The sequence below is a fragment of the Nicotiana tomentosiformis genome, chromosome 5 (genome assembly GCF_000390325.3).
Source record: "Nicotiana tomentosiformis chromosome 5, ASM39032v3, whole genome shotgun sequence".
In the NCBI taxonomy this organism is placed as follows: Eukaryota; Viridiplantae; Streptophyta; class Magnoliopsida; order Solanales; family Solanaceae; genus Nicotiana; species Nicotiana tomentosiformis.
Genome location: NC_090816.1, coordinates 89,990,647 through 90,009,108, shown reverse-complemented (window position 1 = coordinate 90,009,108; position 18,462 = coordinate 89,990,647). Strand labels below are relative to the sequence as shown.

The following is an 18,462-nucleotide window of genomic DNA, read 5'->3' as shown; positions in this document are numbered from 1 at the left end:
CACGCTCCTAAGTCCAAAATAACCATACGAAGCAATCAGAACCGCCAAAACTTCGTGCCTGAGTCGTCTACATAAAAGTCAAACTCCGATCAACTCGTTCAACTTAAGCTTCCAACTTTAGGTCTAAATGTCCCATTTCACTCTGAACCTCATCCAAAACCAAACCAACCACATTGGCAAGTCACACAACCAAATATAACATAGAGGAGACAATAAATAGGGGAACGAGGCTAAAATACTCAAAATGACCGATCGGGTCATTACATCCTCCCCCTCTTAAAACAAACGTTCGTCCTCGAACGAGTATAGAGATATATATGAAGTGGTGAAAAGATGAGGATAATGGCTACGCATATCATGCTCAGTCACCCAAGTTGCCTCCTCGACTAGTTGACCCTTCCACTGAACCTTCACTGAAGCAATGTTCTTTGTCCTCAACTTTCGGACCTGTCTGTCCAAGATGGCCACCGACTCCTCAACATAAGACAAATCCTTATCCAATTGGACTGAGATGAAATCTAACACATGAGACAGATCACCGTGATACATTCGAAGCATAGAAACATGGAACACCGGATGAATTGCAGATAGACTAGGTGGCAATGCAAGCTTGTAGGCCACCTCTCCCACTCTCTCAAGGATCTCAAAAGGTCCGATATACTCAGGGCTCAACTTGTCTTTCTTCCCGAACCTCATTACACCCTTCATAGGGGAAACTCGGAGCAAATATCACTCTCTAACCATAAATGCAGCATTACGAACCTTTCGATCCGCCTAACGCTTCTGTCTAGATTGGGTTGTACGAAGATGATCCTGGATCAACTTGACCTCCTCCAAGGCATCTAGAACCAAATCCGTGCCTAATAACGTAGCCTTTCCCAGCTCAATCCAACCAAGTGGGGAACGACACCGTCTCCCATATAGGGCCTCAAAAGGAGCCATTTGAATACTTGATTGGTAGCTGGTGTTATAGGCAAACTCCGCAAGCGGCAAGAACTGATCCCAAGGACCCCCAGACTCCATAACACAGGCATGAAGCATATCCTCCAATATCTGAATGATGTGCTCGGACTGTCTGTCCGTGTGGGGGTGAAATACTCTGCTCAACTCAAGCCGTGTGTCTAACTCACGTTGTACGGCTCTCCAGAATCACGATGTAAACTATGTGCCCCAGTCAGAGATGATGGATACCTGGACACCATGAAGTCGGACAATCTCACGGATATAGGCCTGAGCTAGCTGCTCTGAAGAATAAGTAGTCACCACCGAAATGAAATGAGCCGACTTGGTCAACATATCCACAATCACCCATACAACGTCAAATTTCTTCTGAGTCCCTGGGATCCCAACAATGAAGTCCATGGTAACACCTCCCATTTCCAGTCGGGAATCTCAAGTCTATGAAGCAGACCTCCTGGCCTCTGGTGCTCATACTTCACCTGCTAACAATTTAGGCACCGAGCTACATACTCCACTATGTCCTACTTCATTCTCCTCCACCAATAGTGCTGCCTCAAATCCTGATACATCTTAGCGGCACCCGGATGAATGAAGTACCGCGTACTATGGGCCTCCTTAAGAATCAACTCACGTTACACATCCACATTGGGCATACATAATCAGCACCCGTATCTGAAACACACCGTCATCTCCAATAGAAACTTCCTTGGCATCGCCGTGTTATACCGTGTCCTTAAGGGCAAACAACTAATGCTCTCTGATGCATCATATAAATAAGACCGAGAAACCACATAAGTAATAACCCGACTGGGCTACGAAACATCCAATCTAACAAACTGGTTGGCCAAGGCCTGAACATCTAATGCTAATGGCCTCTACGCTACCGGTAGATATGCTAAACTGCCCAAGCTTTTCGCTTTTAGACTCAAGGTATTGGCCACCACATTGGCCTTCCCGGGATGATATAAGATGGTGATATCATAGTCTTTAAGAAATTCTAACCATCTCCGCTACCGCAAGTTAAGATCCTTCTATTTGAACAAATGCTGGAGACTTCGGTGGTCGGTATAGACCTCAGAAGGGGCACCGTAGAAATAGTGCCGCCGAATCTTCAAGGCCTGAACAATAGTTGCCAATTCCAAGTCGTGGATGTGATAATTCTTCTTGTGAACCTTAAACTACCTAGACATGTAGGCAATCACCCTACGATCTTGCATCAACACCGCGCAAAAGGCCAACACGTGACGCATCATAGTACACAGTGTAAGAGCCCGAACCTAGAGCAACACCAACAATGGGACTATATTCAAAGCAGTCTTGAGCTTTTGAAAGCTCTCCTCACACTCCTCGAACCATATGAAAGGAGCACCCTCCTGGGTCAATTTGGTCATAGGTGCAGCAATGGATGACAAACCCTCTACGAAACGGCGGTAGTACCCGTTCAAACCAAGGAAACTCCGGATCTCAATAGATGAAGATGGTCTGGGCCAACTTTGCGCTGCTTCAATCTTCTTTGAATCTACCTTGATCCCCTCACTCGACACCACATGACCCAAAAACTCCACCGAATCAAGTCAAAATTTACACTTTGAAAATTTTGCATACAACTTCTTTTCTCTCAATGTCTGGAGAACAATCCTCAAATGCTGCTCAAGATCCTCCCGACGCAGGAGTACACTAAGATATCATCAATAAACATAATGGCGAATGAATCAAGATAAGGCTGGAATACACTGTTGATCAGGTGCATGAATGCTGCTGGAGCGTTGGTCAACCCAAATGACATCACAAGGAACTTCTAGTGACCATACCGAGTCCTGAAAGTAGTCTTCGGATATCCGAATCCCGAATCTTCAGCTGATGATACCCCGACCATAAATCAATTTTTGATAACACTCTAGAAACTTGTAGCTGATCAAATAAGTCATCAATGCACGGTAATGGGTACCTGTTCTTCACTGTAACCTTGTTCAACTACCGATAGTCAATATACATGCGCATAGAATCATCCTTTTTCCTCACACACAAAATTGGAGCACCCCAAGATGACACTCTAGGCCAAATAAAACCCTTATCAAGCAACTCTTGCAACAACTCCCTTAACTCCACTGGGGCCATACGATATGGTGGAATAGAAATGGGCTAAGTGCCTAGCAACAAGTCAATACCAAAATCGATATCCCTATCGGGCGGAATGCTCGGAAGATCTACCAAAAATATATCTCGGAAGTCTCTCACTACCGGAACTAACTCAACGATAGGAGGTATGCATCACACCCCTTCTCAATCATCCGTTGTGCCTTAAGGAAGGGCACAACCCTGCTAGGAACATAATCCAATTACCCATCCACTCCAACCGCTGTAAACCTGACATATCCAATGCCAGCGTCTTAGTGTGTCAATCACGAATAACATGATAGGGTGACAACCAGTCTATGCCCAAGATAACATCAAAGTCTACCATACTGAGCAACAATAAATCAACTATGGTCTTTAAACCACCAATAACAACTAAACACGACTGATACATACAGTCAACAATAATAGAATCCCCTACAGGCATGAAAACTTAAATAGGAGAACTTAAATAATCACAAGATATATCCAAATATGAAGCAAAGTAAGATGATTCATATGAATAACTTGATCCTGGATCAAATAAGGTTGATGCATCTCTATGATAAATCAGAACAATACCTGTGATAACAATACCCGAAAAAGTATAACATCTGGCATGGCCTCCCCCTCTAGGGTGACCCCTACCCACTTGACCTCCACCCTTAGCTGGCTGTGCAGGTGGAGCGGCAACTAGAACAGTAACCATGGCCTAAGAAGTCTGAGGAGCCTGTGGAATGCGTGGCGTCTGAGTAGTCGGTAAAGGTGCACCCCTCCTGAGTCTGGGGTAGTCCTCACCATATGGAGAGTATCACCATACCCAAAACAAGCTCTCATAGGACGTGGCTACTAAAACTGGCTTGGGCCTAGTCGGCTGGACTGACTGCTGAAAGCACCCTGTGGAGGAGGTGCATTAGACAGTGGCGGTGCATAATGGGTAACCTGACACCCGAAAGTAGCTGGAGTACTACTAGAAGCTGGAAGTGCTGAATGAACCAGACGACTCAGAGTTGGCCTTGTCCTACCACAACAAACGAGATCAGGAGTTTCTTGGTGTTAACAGGTTATTATCACCTATTTGTGGAGGGATTCTCTTCTATTGCAGTACCTTTGACTAGATTGACCTAGAAGGGTTCTCCATTTCGATAGTCCGATGATTGCGAGGCTAGATTTCAGAAGCTCAAGACCGCACTGACTACTGCACTGGTGTTATTGTTACTTTCCTATTCAGGGATGTATATTGTGTATTGAGATGCTTCACGCATTGGTCTGGGTTGTGTATTGATGCAAGAGGGGCGAGTTATTACATATGCTTCATGTCAGCTGAAGCCCCACGAGAAGAATTACCCTGTACATGACTTGGAGTTGGCCGCGATAGTTCATGCTCTCAAGATCTGTAGGCACTATCTATATAGGGTGTCCAGTGAGGTTTGCACCGATCATCACAGCTTGCAGCATTTGTTTAAGTAAAAGGATCTCAATTTGAGGTAGCGTAGGTGACTTGAGTTACTAAAGGACTATGATATTGCCATCCTTTATCATCCAGGAAGGAGAATGTGGTTGCGGATGCCTTGAGCAGAAAGACTGAGAGTATGGGTAGTTTGGCCTTCATTTTAGCAGAGGAGAGGCCATTGGCTTTGGACATTCAGTCTTTGGATAACTGACTTGTGAGATTGGATATTTCAGAGCCCAGTCAAGTTCTTGTATGCGTTGTTGCTCAATGTTCATTATTTGAGCGGATCAAGGCTCGTCAGTACGACAATCCGCACTTGCTGGTTCTTAGGGAGACAATACTACAGGGTGGTACCAAGGAGGTTACTATCGGTGATGATGGTGTTCTGCGACTCTAGGGTCGTCTATGTGTTCCTAATGTTGATGGGTTAAGGGAGAAGATTCTAGAGGAGGCACACAGTTCTCGGTATTCTATTTATCTAGGTTCTACGAAGATGTATCGCGACCTGAGGCAGCATTATTGGTGGCGGTGAATGAATAAGGACATGGTTGAGTATGTAGCGAAATGCCTAAATTGCCAGCAGGTTAAGTATGAGCATCAGAGGCCAGGTGGCCTACTTCAGCAGATGGTTATACTTGAGTGGAAATGGGAGCGCATTACTCTGGACTTTGTAGTTGGGTTGCCGCAGACCTTGAGGAAGTTTGATGCAATTTTGGTCATTGTCGACAGGTTGACTAAGTCAGCACACTTTATTTCGGTTGTGACAACATACACGTCAGAGAGATTCGCCCAGATTTACATTCAGGAGATTGTTCGGTTGCATGGTGTGCCTGTTTTTATCATTTCAGATAGAGGCCCTCAGTTTATTTCACACTTTTGGAGAGCAGTACAGAGCGAGTTGGGTACCCGGGTAGAGCTCAACACATCCTTTCATCCGCAGACCGACGGACAGTTGGGGCAGACGGTTCAGATCTTGGAAGATATGCTGTGAGCATGTGTGATTCACTTCAATATCCAGTGGAATTGATTCTTGTCTTTGGCCAAGTTTGCTTATAACAACATTTATCAGTCCAGTATAGAGATGACTCCATTTGAGGCTTTGTATGGTTGGCGATATCGTTCGCCCATCGGATGGTTTGAGCCCAGCGAGGCTAGGTTATATGGTACTATTTTAGTGAGGGATGCCTTGGAGAAGGTGAAGTTAATTCAGGAGAGACTTCACACAACACAGTCTAGATAGAAGAGTTACACAGATCAGAAGGTGCGTGATTTATCATTTATGGTGGGCGAGAAGGTTTTGTTAAAAGTCTCACCGACGAAGGAAATCATGAAGTTTGGGAAGAAGGGCAAGCTGAGTCAAAGGTTTATTGGTCCATTTGAGGTGTTGAGGCGGGCTGGGCAGGTTGCTTATAAGCTTGATTTGCCTACCGGTCGATCAGGAGTTCATCCAGTTTTCCACGTGTCTATGCTCCGGAAGTATCACGCTGACAAGTTGCATGTGTTATACTACAACACGGTTCAGCTAGACGAGAGCCTGGGTTATGAGGAGGAGCTTGTTGCCATTGTTGACAGGCAGGTTCGCTAGATGAGGTCTAAGAAGATTTCTGCAGTGAAAGTCCAGTGGAAGGGTCAACCAGTCAAGGAGGTGACTTGGGAGACCGAGAAGGACATTTGGAGCATATATCCACACCTATTCAACACTCCAGGTATGATTCTAGACCCGTTCGAGGACGAATATTTCTTTAAGAGGTGGAGAATATAATGATCCAACTAGTCATTTTACTTTTTAGATCCCCGTTTCCCTAATTAAGACTCCCCATATGTGCCTTTACTGTTTTATGACTTGTGGGGATGGTTGGTTATGTTTTGGAAGGGTTCGGGTTGAAATCGGAACAATTAATTTCTTAATAATGGCCCACAAATGCCAAGTTTGACTTGAGTCAAAATTTTGAGTGAATGACCTCGGAATCGGGATTTGATGGTTTTAATTGCTTCGTATGATTATTTTGGACCTGGGCATACGTTCGGATCGGGTTTCGGATGACCCGGGAGCGTTTCAGCGCTTAAAGATGAAAGTTGGCACCTTGAAGGATTTCTTGTTATTTAAATTTGGTTTGGAGTATGCTATGGCGTTATCGAGGTCTGTTTGGGATTCCAAGCTTGGTAATAGTTCCGTATGGTGATTTATGACTTGTACGCAAAATTTGGCATCATTCCGAGTTGATTTGACAAGAATCGGACGCGCGAAAGTGTTTCTAGAAGTTCTTGAGTTTCATGATTTAATTCATGCATTTTGGCAACCGATTCGTTATTTTAGATATTATTTCGGTGTTTTGATCGTGAGAGCGAGTTCGTATGCTTTTTTTAGACTTGTGTGGATGTTTGGTGTGGAGCCCAAGCAGCTCGGGTGAGTTTCGAGCGCGTTTGGAGTGGTGGAAGAACTTTAGTTTTTCTGGGCTGGTGCTGCAGTTCTCGCAAATGCGTGATTTTGTTCGCATTTGCGAGGTTGGGAAAACACTGAGGGATTCGCATTTGCGAACGTTTCTGTCGCTTTTTCGATCTGCCCATCTTCGCAATTGCGATGGTTTTGGTCGATATTACGACTCTGGAAGAGATGGCCATTCTTCGCATTTGCGATGTTTTTGTCGCATTTGCGAACAAGATGTCACAAATGCGACATGTGGGACTGGTGCAAGGGCTTTTTATTACGGGACTTAGCTTCATTTTTCTCATTTCCCACTTAGTCTTAGGCTATTTTGAGAGCATTTTGTGGAGGAATTTCATCAACATCAAGAGGTAAGTGATCCCTATAATTTCCTTAGCTAAATACGCAAATTATAGGTAGATTAAACATGGAAAAGTTGTGAAATTAATGAGATTTTGTGAAGAAACTAGGGTTTAGGTAAAATTGGGATTTGATTATGGTTTTGGTGGTGGAAATTGGATTATATATTTGAGTTCTGGAGGTCATGGGTAACAAAACAATTGTCTTCAAAATTTTCCAGAATTCGGGCACATGGGCTCGGAGGTGAATTTTAGGAATCTTCCAATTTGGGTTGGGTTATGAGTTGTATTTGGCTGATTCTATTTTTGCAGTATAGATATGCATGCCAATACCTCTGCATTGTCATACCAGAACATTGTGATATTGACTGACAAGAACTCAACCACTTGCTTATCTGATCTGTGACATATTTCACCTGGACACCGCCAGAATGAGCATGACTGCATGCTAATACCACTAATAGATGTCTTAGTAAAACACATCAACATAAGGTAAGCAGACATGAACTAGCATATGTCATTTTCTTCCCTTTGGTAGCCATCAGTCAGGTGGTTTTCTTTTTTCTATCTTAACTCTTAGATTAGGAATTTGGTATTTGTCGATGTTGATTAGTCTCCTTCCTGCACTAGGCAATTCACAGAAGTTGTTAAAGTGAGTAGTACCTGCAAAAGAGAACACAATGTTAGCTATAAAATCTGCTACTGTATTTCCCTCTCTGAATACATGTTGGAATATGACATTGAAATGGTTCCTTATCCCTTTGACCTTCTACACTTCTGTCCCTATGCACCATGGTATATCCCATTCCCCTTCAATCACCTTCTTTAAAACCAATGAATCAGTCTCCATTACGAGTGGATAAAAATTTGTTTCAACACAGTATTCCAGTCCTGCCATTATTTCCTTTGCCTCAGCTACAATATTGGTAGTTATACCTAAGTCGTCTGCTCTTGCTTAAATCAAATCACATGCATCATTTCTCACACAAAAACCAAGTGAGCTATGACCTGGATTCTCCTTTGAGGCACCATCAGTGTTACATTTAAACCACCCTTTATGAGGCATCTGCCATGTCACTTTTGTAATGATCAGAATAGGTTTATATCCTTCAAAGAAGTCTATAATATCATGCCATAGCATAGGTATATTAGATAGCCCTGAGTACCTAACTCTTGCGAAGAAGTGAAGAGTCTTGGTAACTTTATGAATGACTCTATTAATAGAAACTGATCCCCTATTTTTGCCAGTATTCCTCTTCTTCCATAATTCCCATGTGATGATAACTGGAACTGCCTGAAACATACGACCTATTTTGACCCTTCTTTTAAAAATTAATTTATTTATACTTGTTAATTTTCAATAAATATGTTAAGGATACTTTCTAATTAATAATACCTATTTTTATAAAATTAAGTAATTTATGGTATTACCCAATAACTAGTGATTATATAATTATAAATGTATAACTCTTATTACTTTGAAACTATTAAAATAACTCTCATATTCAATACATAGGTTTATAATTAATTTAATAAATTTATCCTAATTTTGGTAAAAAAATAACTCATCATTTCAAAACAAGTCCGGATTTAGTGTAGTAAATAGGAAAATAAGATATTTGGTAATTAATTATTTAATTACAGTAATTAATAGTGTATTTGATGATTATAATTTTTGTTACATTTTATTAAAATTAATTAAGTTCCTTTAAATTAATTTTTAAAATGTTAAAGACTAAAATGCTACAATTTTAGTTGTACAATCAAATACAATGTGGCTATTTGTTAAATTAATTTCAACCCAAAAGCACTAGCCCAAAGCATTTGACCTGGTCCAGGTTCACCCCTCCGATTCCAACGTGGTAGTGTGGGCCACTTTTATTGAGACCATAAACTCGTTCCACGTCACTCATTTACATTACTCATAAAATAAACACAATCAATCTAAGAAGTCCATCCCTCAGATCAACGGCCCATGTTTTTGTCTCAATTTCCCTTTAATTTCAATGCCCCATCTGATTTAATCACAACCGTCCAAATCCAACAATCCAACGACTGTCATATTATACCATTTTAATTATTTAATCCCTGATTTATCAGGGCCGTTGATCTAAAGATCTAACGTCCCAGATTACATCCTCCGCTTTAACCCTTAGAGACCAGTCCAATCTCCCCAAACCCTAAATCATTTACCTACTGACTGGGCCGCCCCTTTTTCCCTTCCTCTCTCTATTCTCTCAACTACAAACCAAATCAGTCACAAAACTCTGCACCTATTCGTGCAAGGTCATGAATCATGACAGAAAATCATCCCCTTTGTCCTCCATATCCATGATTTTCGCTTATTCTTTGCCCGTTTCATCGTCGAGATTCAAAATCTCCAAATCTGAAACCCTAGACCCAACGGTGCAATGTCTAGTCTTCATAAATTCTTTTATTGCTAAATCTATGACACACATGGCTATTTCCTAGTGTTATCTTGATTATTCTTAGTTCAGAGGTCAAACGAAGCGACCTCTGGACAATGGGGCTTTTATCCGGTAGATTGCCTTCAATGGATAACTTCCCAACCTCAGGTAAAACTTATCACTGTTCTTATCTCTGTCTCCTCTGATTTCACCCGATTATGCTCACATCACCACCTCTCAGTCACTCTCTACTACCATTTGAATTATGTTGAACCCTAAGGGCATTGAATGCCACTATAAAAGGGAGCTTTCAATGCTTCAAACTAACACACGAAAAATTACCTAACAAGCATAAAACATCTATCCAACTACAATTATTCACTACGCTTAAATTTTGAGTGGCAAAAATCAAACTAGGGTTTCTAACTAGTTTTGATTTTTCTTTCCGGATTCTAAGCTTTACACTAGTCGGAGTTTGAGTTCTTGATTCTTAACGGCTAAGAAAGTCTCTCGTTTGGTTTGCTTCTCAAAAGAAGGTGAGTGAGCCTCGACCTTTCCTCTCTTTTAATCATCTAATTAAAAGCATGTTTGTTCTATTGTTTCTTGTTAATTAACTCTGTTTCTTGTATGTCAATAGTTAATTATCTGTTATTTGTTTGCCATTAGTTCATATCAGAACAACTAAACTCTGGAGGTATAAGCTTCTTTTATAATCTAAAAATTAGAATCATGTACTGACTAATTATCTCCTTGCAATATTAATGAACATATCTTTGGGTGGTCTCTATATTGCTAAGTTTAAATGATTAACAAAAACTTCAATGATTCCATGCATTCCACACTTCCCTGATGTACTACTGCGACTCTTTTGTATGCTATATTAATTTGTTTTCAGTGTTACTGGTATGATTCACCTGATAAACTAGCTTAAGTGAATATGAATCTTTAAGAACAAAGACATGGCTGCAACTGCTAGCTTGAGTATATCATACTCACATCATTTTGATTTCCTTTCTAACATGCTTCTGTGATCCAGTTAAACCTCATAATTGTGTGATTATGTCTAGATTTTACTACATAAACATGCTGTAAACTAATTGGACCCATATACTTGCCCATTATGTATTCTGAAGCAGCTTCACATTTATCTTTAGTTATGGAACCTGATTAAGATACATCTACATTATGTAAGTCTCATTTGTTATGCTAAAGTATTAAACTAATCTTCATCATGACTAAATTCTTATACACAGTTTGTATGATAGATCCTTAATGTAATACTCTCATTGACCTTCCTGAAACTTACACCTAGTAACACTGTTAAGTTGGTCTTCTAATATTCAACCATGTCTGCCATGCTGTGATCCTATAAGACTGTCATATGTGTGCGTTTGAATGCTATCTCTGGGACTTCTGCACTCAACTTATTCTTGAACAAGCTCTGTTTGTCTTACCTACTCATACTTGTGTCTCTGATATCACATAGCTTTGTTAAGTCAATATAAGTTCACTCTAGCCATTATAAACTTAGGAGAAACTACATGATGCTTGTCTGCCTTGTTATGTGAAGGACTGTATATTTAACTTCTAATCAGCCTAGATGGAATGAAAGATTTCTTTAGAGGTCATATCACTTGTTAAGTGTAGTTAAATGTATTTTCTTATCCCTGTGTTTTAATAACTCTGAAGTGGGCTGTTAACCCCTATACTTAGTAGGAAGTGGTGTCCTAACCTATGTGTGGACTTTCATTAGGTGTATACATGACTAAATATATGACCACAGTTGAGAATCTTCATAAGTATGAACCCGCCAATAGGATTAGTGAGGTTAATACACATGATATCTCCCCTGCTCCTTTGAACAACATGACTTATTTGTTCTATGTTCTTATATTGGCATATTGGTGTTCTTATTACTTGCCAACACCTATAATTGATTTTATTTGAGTACTCTCAAGCCTGATAAAGTATATGACAGTGTATTACATGCTTGTATGCGAACTATGATCTCTTTTGGTGTTACTGCAGTATTCTGAACACTTATTTATAAGAAATATACATCTCCTTGTGTATTGTCATTACTGTTGTATTGGAATTTACATTGAGTGCCTCATTAACATTTAAACCTTTAGGGAAGATCAAGTGTGAGTAGTTAGGGTTATTTAGGAGTTGGATTTAGTTCTTGGTTGAGATACTCTCTCTAAAATAAGTACTGCTCGGGGTCCTTGAGACCCTAGAGAACTTTCAAGTACCAAGGATCAAAGGGGATCTCGGCCATGAATGAAATTTTACCCTAAGCATTTAATTTATGATATTTACTAATCTCTTTAGGTTTAGTGTCAAATGGAAATAAAGGTTCCACTATAAATTATTTTACTCTGTATGACTTCACATTAATTTGCATTCCTAATAACGATTGATTGTTACAGTCTGTCTTGGGCCTACATTGGTGTTACTTATGTTTAAATATTATATTGGGCTGTATATCTAATAACCTTCTCTCTTTTATTATGCATGTGTCTGAGTGGGGCCTACCGAGTTCTCAAATAACACAGGCCCAAATTTCTAGCCTGAACTTGGAGTCACCTGAAGCTACCGCTCATTGTCTGCTGGGCCTAATTCCTCCCAGGCCCAAACCATGAGTCCATTTTCTTTTTTCTATTGCTCTTATAAGTCTACTCTTATTTTTTATATGTATATAACCCTGATAATATTGATTGAATGATTTCTTCTAGTTCTTAGAGTTATACTAACAACCTAGGCAAGCCCTAAAGACGTAGGTAAAAATAAAGACACTGCAACTTAGTAGTAGTTAATTCTAACTATTAATCACTCATATTATTCAACTTCCGTCATTATTTTTACTAACAGTTTTCATGAAGTTTTTGAAACTAAGAGCGATTTGCAAAGTCAACCGTCTCTCTTTCTAAAACAAGGGAAAATTGGAAAACTCAGTAAAACAATTTCAAAAGGCGGGTTATTTCTACAAGTCAACAAATGTTGCTGCAATTAAGGATCTTTAAGCGATTTTCTTTTAATTTGAACATGAGATTTGAAATCAACTTTTATGGTATATCTATACCCCATTTTCCTAATAGTTATTACTTTACACAAATAGCCACTTGGTCCCAAAAATTAAATGTTTTAAATTCATCTTTTCGGAATACTTTTCAATTGTATAAACATTTTCGAAGGCTTTTTTTTTAAAATAGAACGTACACTTTTCGAAGTATATATGCTACCCCTCTTTCAAATTGATAAGTTTTGAAAAATTATTTAAGATAAGACGCATATATTAAACCCTAAGTATGTAAGATATAGACATCTAAATTCCCCGAACCTAGTCTAAGTCCTATGGAGCTACCTCAGATAGATTCTAGGGGGTGCCTAACACCTTCCCCTTAGAAGAACAAGAACCCTTACCCAAATCTTACTGGTTAGCAGACTATTAGGATAATGATCTTAATAATTAAATATGTCCCCTAGTATACCTTTAAATATTAGGTGACTACTCTCTTTCATCATCAACAGGGAAATCACTCGTTGAATCTTATTTTAACTCGTGCAAAATAGGGTGCAACAACATGGAGACTCTGCTGGAGAATACACTTAGGTTCTTACCTTAGCAAATTTAGACTAGACCTAGAATTTAGGAAAATTTGTGTATATACTGCTTTAACTGTACTTAATTTGCAAATATATGCTTACCTGTCTTACTTGTTCATCTTATACATATCTGCTTGCTTTAATATTATCACTAATATCCCATTATCTGTTATCGCGTTATATATATTGTCATCACACTCTTTCCTATCGAGTCTTGGCCGTACACTATCACGCACAATGGCACACGAGGGTTATTTTTTACACCTCTCCGAACCTTCTTTCAAAATTCTTTAGTTTTAGAGAATGGCTTTCTTAGGTAAACTTACATAACTTCTTGCAGTATTCAGTTTAACTCCGAAATTAGGAAATACTCTACTCTAGCAAACATAGGTCATATTGCAATAAAGTTAGGTGAGTTGGTCCTTAGCATCGACACATAATTAGGAAATCCACCCTAATGTAAACGGGTCATGCACCCAATGACATGACTTTTGTGGAGCGACGAGCCAATCATGATGAGACACTAAAGATCCAAAGAAAAACACTTATTAAACACTTTTCTACCCCTTTCAGAACATCCCCAAAATCAATATGGTCATGGGAGTGCCGCATAAGTTGATAAAATGGTGGAATAACATCCTCCGAGAGCATGGAGACAAAATTAGGACGCACCTAGGATCATTAACTGCCTTACTGAACATCCAGGCCGACATGGTGCTTACCAGACTGTTGATAGAAGTCTGGGATCCGGAAAAAGTGGTTTTCAAGTGCTTTGACTGTGAATTGGTACCAATGTTGGAAGAAGTTACCAGCTTCACAGAGCTACCATTTGCTGGAACAAAGACGATACTACCAGTTACCATGCCCAGCTACAAGTTTCTCGATGCTTTGGGTTTGGCTGGTAGTAAGAGTTTGAGGAACATTGAAGATGGGTGGGTAGGCTTGGACCAATTGTTTGACAGGTTTGGACATCGAGAGAGCTACAAATGGTACTTGGGAGAGTTCCAATGTGATCTGGCGTCCTGGGAAAGTCTCCGCCCCCATAACCTTCTCTTTGGCACTGCTATGATTACTGGTTTTTTCACATAGGAGAAGACGAATCAACATCAACTTGTTGCAAGTGGTCTTGGAAACATTCCAGGGTAACCTCCAAGACACCTTGGTGCCTATGATATTGGCAGAAATGCTAAGAGCACTGTCCACATGTTCTCAGGGGTACTATTTCTTCAAAGGTTGCAACGTGTTGCTCCAAATATAGGACACAGAGCTCTTCTTTCAACGAGAAGCCACAATTGATTACTTTGTGGGTGTTAGCAATATGATTTAGAGTCCTAATGAGAGAATGAGGCACAGGGTCTCCACGCACGAACAAGAAAAATGGAGAGAGATGCTAAAAAACTTGAGCGGAGAATGGACAAACTGGAAGCTTTCATGGCTCGTCGGCAAGGCAATTTTAAGGACCCCCTAGAAGTATTTCATAGATCTTATAGGAATCGAAGGCATTCAGCCATATGCACCCTTATGAGTTCTTAGGCAGTTTGGTTTGAACCAAGATGTACCTTTTTGGATGAGAACGACTCTGTATGAAGATGAGTACAATGGGCAGATTCCGATCCCAATGATAAGGAGACTTCAGGGGGAGTGGAATGATTTAATTATGATGTCAATGGGTTAGAATTCGTGGTGCACTCCAGAATATTAAGTCTAGATTAAAAAAGAGGATGAGATGGCCCGACCAGGCAAAGAAGGAGTGGCCTGGTTGGAAGATGCAGTAGCAGCCTTACAAATATATCATGAGATCTTGCCCCACTACCTTGTGACTACCTCCATGCATTACCAAGTGAACTAACTGCTTTATGTGCTCATATTTGTGCAAACACTGAAACTTACTTACATTCTTCTTTTTCTTTTCTTTTCTTGCATTACTTTATTATTATTCCCCGAAACAGAGGTTGGTTTGTGTTGACCCGAAAAGCTGGCCGAACCACCATACAACTTGAGATCAAAAGGAAAGATGTCTGTGACAGATGACCCGACCGGACACGCTTTGGTAATAGCTGATAGCCCGGGGCAATCAGGAGAAAAGAATGATACTCGGAATGACAAACATGTTTCTAGGATGGCACAAGAGATGGAATCACTGAGAGAGGAAGTGCAACACATTCGGGAACTGGAGCATCTGGCTGTGACGACGCTCCCACAACCACCCTGGTTTCCTTCTCTAGATTCGATCCCTAATAACTTTCCTTCAACTACCCACCAAGTAAATAATCCCCGACTTCAGCTAGGTAGCACCCCAGTAACCCCTTCAAACCCATCAAATCCTCCCATACATACCCCTTACTTACCAAATTATGTTAAGACGCCTCCAAACCCACCAGTCACTACCAACACAGTTCATACCCTTCCTCATGATGGCATCACCTTTGCCAACAATCAAAACCAGCACATACCACTGGACACGAGCGATATGTTCCACTCGTATATGCCATTTCAGAACCCACTTTCATAGCGCTTGTCACATCCAGGTTGCCTAATTAATTTGATCAATATGCTTAAATGAGAGGGAAGCAAAGTATAAAGAGGAAGATTTGGTATCCGAATAGTTACGAGCTTTGAGAAAACAAATGAAGAACCTTTAGGTGGCTCGAGGGATCCAGAGTATAGATTACAAGAATATGTGCATATACCCTGATGTGGACATGTCGGTACAATACAAGCCTCGGAAATTTGACATCTTTGATGGGACAGGTGATCCACATGCACACTTGAGAGCCTACTGCGATAAGCTAGCTGAAGTAGGAAGGAATGAGAAGTTAAGGATGTAGCTATTTATAAGAAGGTTAACAGGAGAGGCACTCACTTTGTACACCCGCCAGGATCCCAGAACGTGGAAAGAATAGCAAGATATAACAGAAGACTTCATGAACCATTTTCAGTTTAACACAGAAATTAATCTAGATAGGTTCGCCCTGGTAAATTTGTAGAAAAAGCCGTCAGAATCATTTCAGGAGTATGCCCATCATTGGAGGTAGGAGGCTGCAAGGACGCAGCCCCCGCTAGATGACGATGAGTTGACTAAATATTTCATTAGGGTCCAAGAAGGAATCTACTTTTAAAAGATGATAGGCGTAATGGGTCAGAAGTTCCCCGAACCTGTTAATATGAAAGACTTTTAGAGGAATGAATCAAGTCTAGACAGATACAATCTATGGCCGTGTTGCAATCAACTAGAAAAGCAATTCAATCTGATTCGATAAGCAGTGAAAAGAAGAATAAAGAAGAGGTATTAGCAATCGTTACCTATTACCAGTCCAATTCACCCCATGGAAACAACTCTTATTCTCCGAACACCCATTCCCCACACCCGCCTACTTATGCTCCAATATATAACATGAAACCATTCTATAACCCCTACCTCAATATAACCCACCTCGCACCTATATAAGTCCAAATCCACCATGACTATACTATCTAGTTCATACCACACTCCTCAATATCGACCCACCTATGCACCCCGGCCTCGTCCAAATTTCAAAAAGAAAGGTCCCAAAAACTATATCTCGATTGTTAAACCTTTGACTCAATTATTTGAAAGGTTGAGAAGAGTTGGCTTGATATATCCTGTAAAAGGAAGGATTCCTGAACACCCTTCGAAATACTTTGATGCAACTAAACGGTGCGTCTACCATTTAGGCGTACCGAGACATGATACCAAGGATTGCAGGCTGAATAATGAAATTGAGTCACTGATCAAAAGTGGAGCCATTCAGTGCACCCTAGCTCTGCCAATGTGAACTGTAACCCACTGCCAAACCACTATAATCAAGGAGCTAATATGATCTCCCTGAATGAAGAGTCTGACTTAAAAGGAATTATCGTCATAATAGGAAACACCGAGGTTGCAAGGGTTCCAACCCGAAGAACTTTGATGATCATTGTACAGTTAAAACCTACAGTGATGGTCCAGACGTACTAGCAACAGTCCACCGCCACTACCAGGAATGAGGAGGATAGGGAATACAAGACAGTCCCCTGGACGTATCAGCAAAATGAGAAAGTCAAGATAACAGATTCCACAACGGCTCATTGAATGACTAGGCGAATGAGGTGTTACGCTACAGAGGAGGTAACCCGAGGAAATACAGGAGGGGAATAGATTCATAGGAGGAATATAACATATGATGAGGCCATAGAATGTTGGATGAAGATGCCAGCTAAAGAATACTCCATGGACGATAAATTGAAGAAACCCCCTTCACATATATCGATCATGGATCTGCTAATGATTTTTGACAGTCATAAAGATGCCTTGATAAAGGTGTTAAGTGGAATGAGCATACCGAGCAACACTACCAGTGAGGCATTGGAAGCAACCATCAGTAAACATGATTACCTTCCGAAGAGATGAACTTCCAGTAGAGGGTGTGAGTCACATTACCATCAAGCGCGGGGATAAAGTGGTATCCTGAGTACTTGTTGATGGAGGTTCCAAAGTTACTATCCGCCCGCTTTGTAGTCTACTAGAGTTGGGTATTCATCTGAGAGAAGTGAAAGAAAGCCATGTTAGGGTGAGAGCTTTCGACGAGTCACATAAAGACGTCACTGGGGAAATTTACATAGCTTTGCAAATTGGACCAGTTGAGTTCCCAATACTATTTCAAGTAATGGATATTTCATCCTCATACAACTTGTTGCTGGGAAGACCTTGGATACATATAGCAGGGGCAGTTCCATCCACCCTACATCAGTGCATGAAGTTTGAGTGGGGTTATCAAGAGATTGTAGTTCATGGTGAATGGAGCCAGTCAGTTTATCTAGAACGTGTAGTTCCATTCATAGAAGGATTGGACGATGTCGCTTTTCATGCGGTCGAGATCATGCAGACCAGGGAGATATAAGGGACTGAGCAAAATCTGGGTATGCAGTCACCATACAGATCAAAGATGGCTATAAGAGAAATAATGAAGTACAGGTACCGACTAGGGACGGGGCTGAGAGCCCGATCATATGGGATAACGGAGCCGATTGAGCTAAGGGGACAGAAAGGTAGAGCCGGCTTAGGGTATCAGCCTCCAACTGGAAAGACATACACTGGTGGCTTCGAGAAGAAGGCTTTTATGCTAGAGCGTGTTC

At 40.7% G+C, this 18,462-nt stretch overlaps 1 protein-coding gene across 1 annotated transcript; it reads left to right on the top strand.

Annotated features, from left to right (window-relative positions):
* The first annotated feature begins 5,807 nt into the window (after positions 1-5,807).
* Positions 5,808-6,113, top strand: LOC138892769 (uncharacterized). Its single transcript, XM_070176506.1, has one exon. It carries the CDS (start codon positions 5,808-5,810, stop codon positions 6,111-6,113), a length of 306 nt encoding a protein of 101 aa, XP_070032607.1.
* Positions 6,114-18,462: the final 12,349 nt, after the last annotated feature.

Coding starts and splice junctions, on each gene's coding strand:
- LOC138892769 (XM_070176506.1), top strand. CDS start 5,808: ATGGTGGGCGAGAAGGTTTTGTTAAAAGTCTCACCGACGAAGGAAATC.